This window comes from Macadamia integrifolia, chromosome 5 (assembly GCF_013358625.1).
Source record: "Macadamia integrifolia cultivar HAES 741 chromosome 5, SCU_Mint_v3, whole genome shotgun sequence".
Classification (NCBI taxonomy): domain Eukaryota; kingdom Viridiplantae; phylum Streptophyta; class Magnoliopsida; order Proteales; family Proteaceae; genus Macadamia; species Macadamia integrifolia.
Window position 1 is genome coordinate 29,290,985 of NC_056561.1, and position 3,746 is coordinate 29,294,730.

The window sequence follows — 3,746 nt, forward strand, 5'->3', positions numbered from 1 at the left end:
ATAACCGCTGGAGCTAGAGTACTTGTACGCGGGGACAACTTCTGGGCATGGAATATTCGTAATAATCACCATAAAAGGTTGCGGCATTCCAAAGCTTTAGGTGTATTAATTGTGGAACAAATATGAAATCCATCCATCTTCCCTAGCAGCTAGTGTAGAATTTTTCGGTGCTTTGGTTTCTAATGTGGCAAAAGGTTGACAAGTGCTACTAATAAATTAATGGGAGGAGTTTAGGTATATTATCGATTTTCTTGGAGCCAGTGGTTCAACCAATAAAAAGACTGAAATGAGAGGAGTATAGGGGATTTTTTTCTAAAGAAGGAGAGGATTACATACATCTGCGTATATCGACGGGATACCCAACCTTTTCCCTAAGTTTCAAGATTCATCGAAAGGAATCCTATTTACACTTCTATTTTTTTGATATGGTATAGACATGAAACCAAAATTCTCCTCAAGAGGATAGATGGAGCGATTCAGATGAGATCCAATGTATATCCAACTTTCTATTCACTCCAACAAAATATCGTCTTAATTCATCCTATTTCATCGGATCCAGGATGTGAATGAAAATAAGAACACAATTTCAAAGAGAAAACGGAGGTTGTGCTATGAATGGTTAAATGTTGTTCTAAGTGCTAAAGTCTAAGGTTGTGTTTGGTATATATTCTCAAAATAGATTCTATATATATATCGGTATATAATAATAATAACAACAAACCCAGCCTTATCCTAAATTAATGGGGTTAGTTGGGGTGGGGGGCGGTTTGGGGGTAGAATGAAGGGTAATTAATTATAAGCACTATGGTGTGGAGTCTAGATGATTTAAACTTAGTAAGTCATAGTCAATGGTGAAAGCGAAACAAGCATTATATTTAAAGGGGTGTTGTGTGGATAAAAATCGTCCGCAATTCTAATCTTGTACAATTCTATACAATACCCCCTTGAAAGGGTGACACATGAACAAAGTGGTTTGAACGGCTCAGATTAATCCTATATTGATCCAACTCCAAACCAGTGAGTTGAAGTTGGATCAATGTAGGATTAATCTAAGCTGTTCAAATCACTTTATCCACGTGTCACCATCTGAAGGATCAATTGCAGACGATTTTTATCCGTGTTGTGTAGTCATGGATTAAGTCATTCTTTCTTTTTCTCTCTCTCTTCCATCATGTGTGTATACAAAAGAGTACCATAACGACGAGGAAGGAAATATGAAGAAGATTTCATTTTTTAGAGGCAACCCAAGCTCCCAGGAACTCAAACGAAGACGCTCGATCGACTGATATCGTATATGACAGAGGAGGAAAATATGCATGTGGTAATGCTCCCATGGTCAGCCTTCGGCCACCTTATCCCCTTCCTCCATCTCTCCATAGCAGTAGCCAAGGCCGGAATCCGCGTCTCCTTCGTCTCCACCACTGCCAACCTCCGCAGGCTCCCCCTTCATTTCATTCCTCCTGACTTGCCGGCTCCGCTTAATCTGGTGGAGCTTCACTTACCCACTGTCGATGGCCCACCAGCCGATGCTGAAGCCACCATCGACATCACCATAGATCAAGTCCAATATCTCAAGACAGCCTACGATCTCTTGAAACCACAACTCAAACAGTTCATCTCCCATGACATCCCCAACTGGATCATCCAGGATTTCGTCCCCTACTGGACTTCCGAAATCTCTCAAGAACTCAAAGTCCACATCCCACTTATCATGTTCTCCATCTTACCCTCTACTTTCCTTGGTCCACTAGAGTTCCTCATTGGTGACGCCCAAACCAAATACTGGCCATCTCCTGAATCTCTAACATCTCCGCCGGAGTGGTTCGATTTCCCGTCCACATTTGCCTTCCAGCTATTTGAGGCAGTTCCCTTCCATGCCGGCGCTTTCAATAGAAACGCCTCCGGCACGAGCGACGCCGAGCGTCTGGTGCTCACCGTGACTGCCTGCGAAGCATTTGCAGTCCGGGGCTGCAGGGAGTACGAAGGTCAATATTTAGAATTACTACAGAAGCTTTACCGGAAACCTGTTATTCCTGTCGGTATACTCCCGGCGGCGCCAGCACCGTCGCCAACGGAGAAAAGCTTCCCAGGAGAGTGGTTGACCGTTTTCAAGTGGCTCGACCAACAACCGCCCAAGACGGTTGTGTTTGTTGGGTTTGGAAGCGAGTGCAAGCTGAGTAAGGATCAGGTTCATGAGATAGCCCATGGGCTTGAGCTTTCTGGCCTTCCCTTTATATGGGCCCTGAGGAAGCCCACATGGGCAATCCACAAGGATGACGCCTTGCCGCCGGAATTCATGGCACGCATCGAGGGACAAGGTGTGGTGTGTATGGGCTGGGCTCCCCAAATGGAAATTCTGGCCCATCCTTCGGTGGGCGGGTCATTGATTCACTGTGGATGGGGATCCATAAATGAGAACCTCCAATTTGGTCACACCCTGGTGGCGCTGCCGCTTGCCATCGACCAGGGCTTGAATGCTAGGCTGCTGGTCGAGAAAGGTTTGGCCGTGGAAGTAGAGAGGGGAGAAGACGGGTCGTTTGATCGGAGAGACATCGCCGCGGCACTAAGGAAGGCCATGGTGGATGAAGAAGGGGAGATGTTGAGGGTCCGAGCATGGGAGATGGCGACCATCTTTGGTGATCGGAGGATCCATCAAGCTTACATGGATGGCTTCATCCAATACCTCAAGAAGGGCCAGAAAGACAAAACTGGTTAACCCACTTTTGTCACTTCCTGTGTAAGTATGTAGACGATCGTGTAGTACTGTATTGTGTGTGAATTGTGATTGAAGGGGACCAGCTTGTACTATCAGAATTTAAAATTTAAGAGGAAACTCTATTTTAATATATTATTTGGGTGCTCTCATGTCTCATCTAATAAAGTCATTGAGATAACCTCTCCGATGCTTTTCTCAAAACAGAAGACTACACCTGACATTATATATCTGACATCTCTTTCATGTAGTTCATGTTAAATAAGATATAGAGTAAAGTTTTTGGACACCTCTTGGAGTAACTATGGTCTATTGCTTGACACTCTTAAAGTTTGAAACTATTACCTAAACGTGTTAATCTATTGTTAGTGGTTGAATATAAAAAACCATTTTATAGTTATTCAATTAAAACTTGTGAAGCCAAGAGAACCTGCCTCCAAATAGAATGTTTGTATGTTCATGTGATTTCTATATCTTATTATATGTTTAAATTGTTTTGGAAGGGGGCTGGGTTTTCAGCACTTAGCTAGTCTCCTCTTTTGGTGTCTAAACGCAAGAGAGAGAAACTATGTGGTGGAGATGGACTTGGATACTGATGGTGATGGTGATTCTCATGCTGGCCGCCCTCCTGATAGAGGTAAACAAAGACGGTTAACCGACTTTTTGAGACCAGTGAATACCTTGCAGCCCCCACCACCAACGGTTGCAGAGGATAGATCTGAGCAAGACAATAGCAAGGCAATGGCGGAGGAGATCCTGCCCAGGGATTCAACGGTGAATATGGAGACAGGGAGGGAGGGTAAGAAACAGTCCTATGCTACGATTGCCAGTAGAACTTTGCCAAACATGGAAGACCTGCCGGATTCGATCCATGCAGGACCTCTCACCAAGGTAGTGATCCCACAGGAGGCTTATGAAGAAAAGCTGCAGAGCTTCAACTATGCCTTGATTGGCAGGACAAACTTCCGGTTTGTCTCTATGGACGACGTGAGAAGAGATGCAAAAACGGCTTGGTCTTTGAAAGGTAGAGTTA

The 3,746-nt window shown here is 44.4% G+C and overlaps 1 protein-coding gene across 1 annotated transcript; it reads left to right on the forward strand.

Moving 5' to 3' along the window:
- Positions 1–1,178: 1,178 nt before the first annotated feature.
- On the forward strand, positions 1,179–2,920 carry LOC122078193 (putative UDP-rhamnose:rhamnosyltransferase 1). Its single transcript, XM_042644080.1, has one exon. The coding sequence runs from the start codon at positions 1,295–1,297 to the stop codon at positions 2,714–2,716; it is 1,422 nt and encodes a 473-aa protein (XP_042500014.1). The 5' UTR covers positions 1,179–1,294; the 3' UTR covers positions 2,717–2,920.
- Positions 2,921–3,746: the final 826 nt, after the last annotated feature.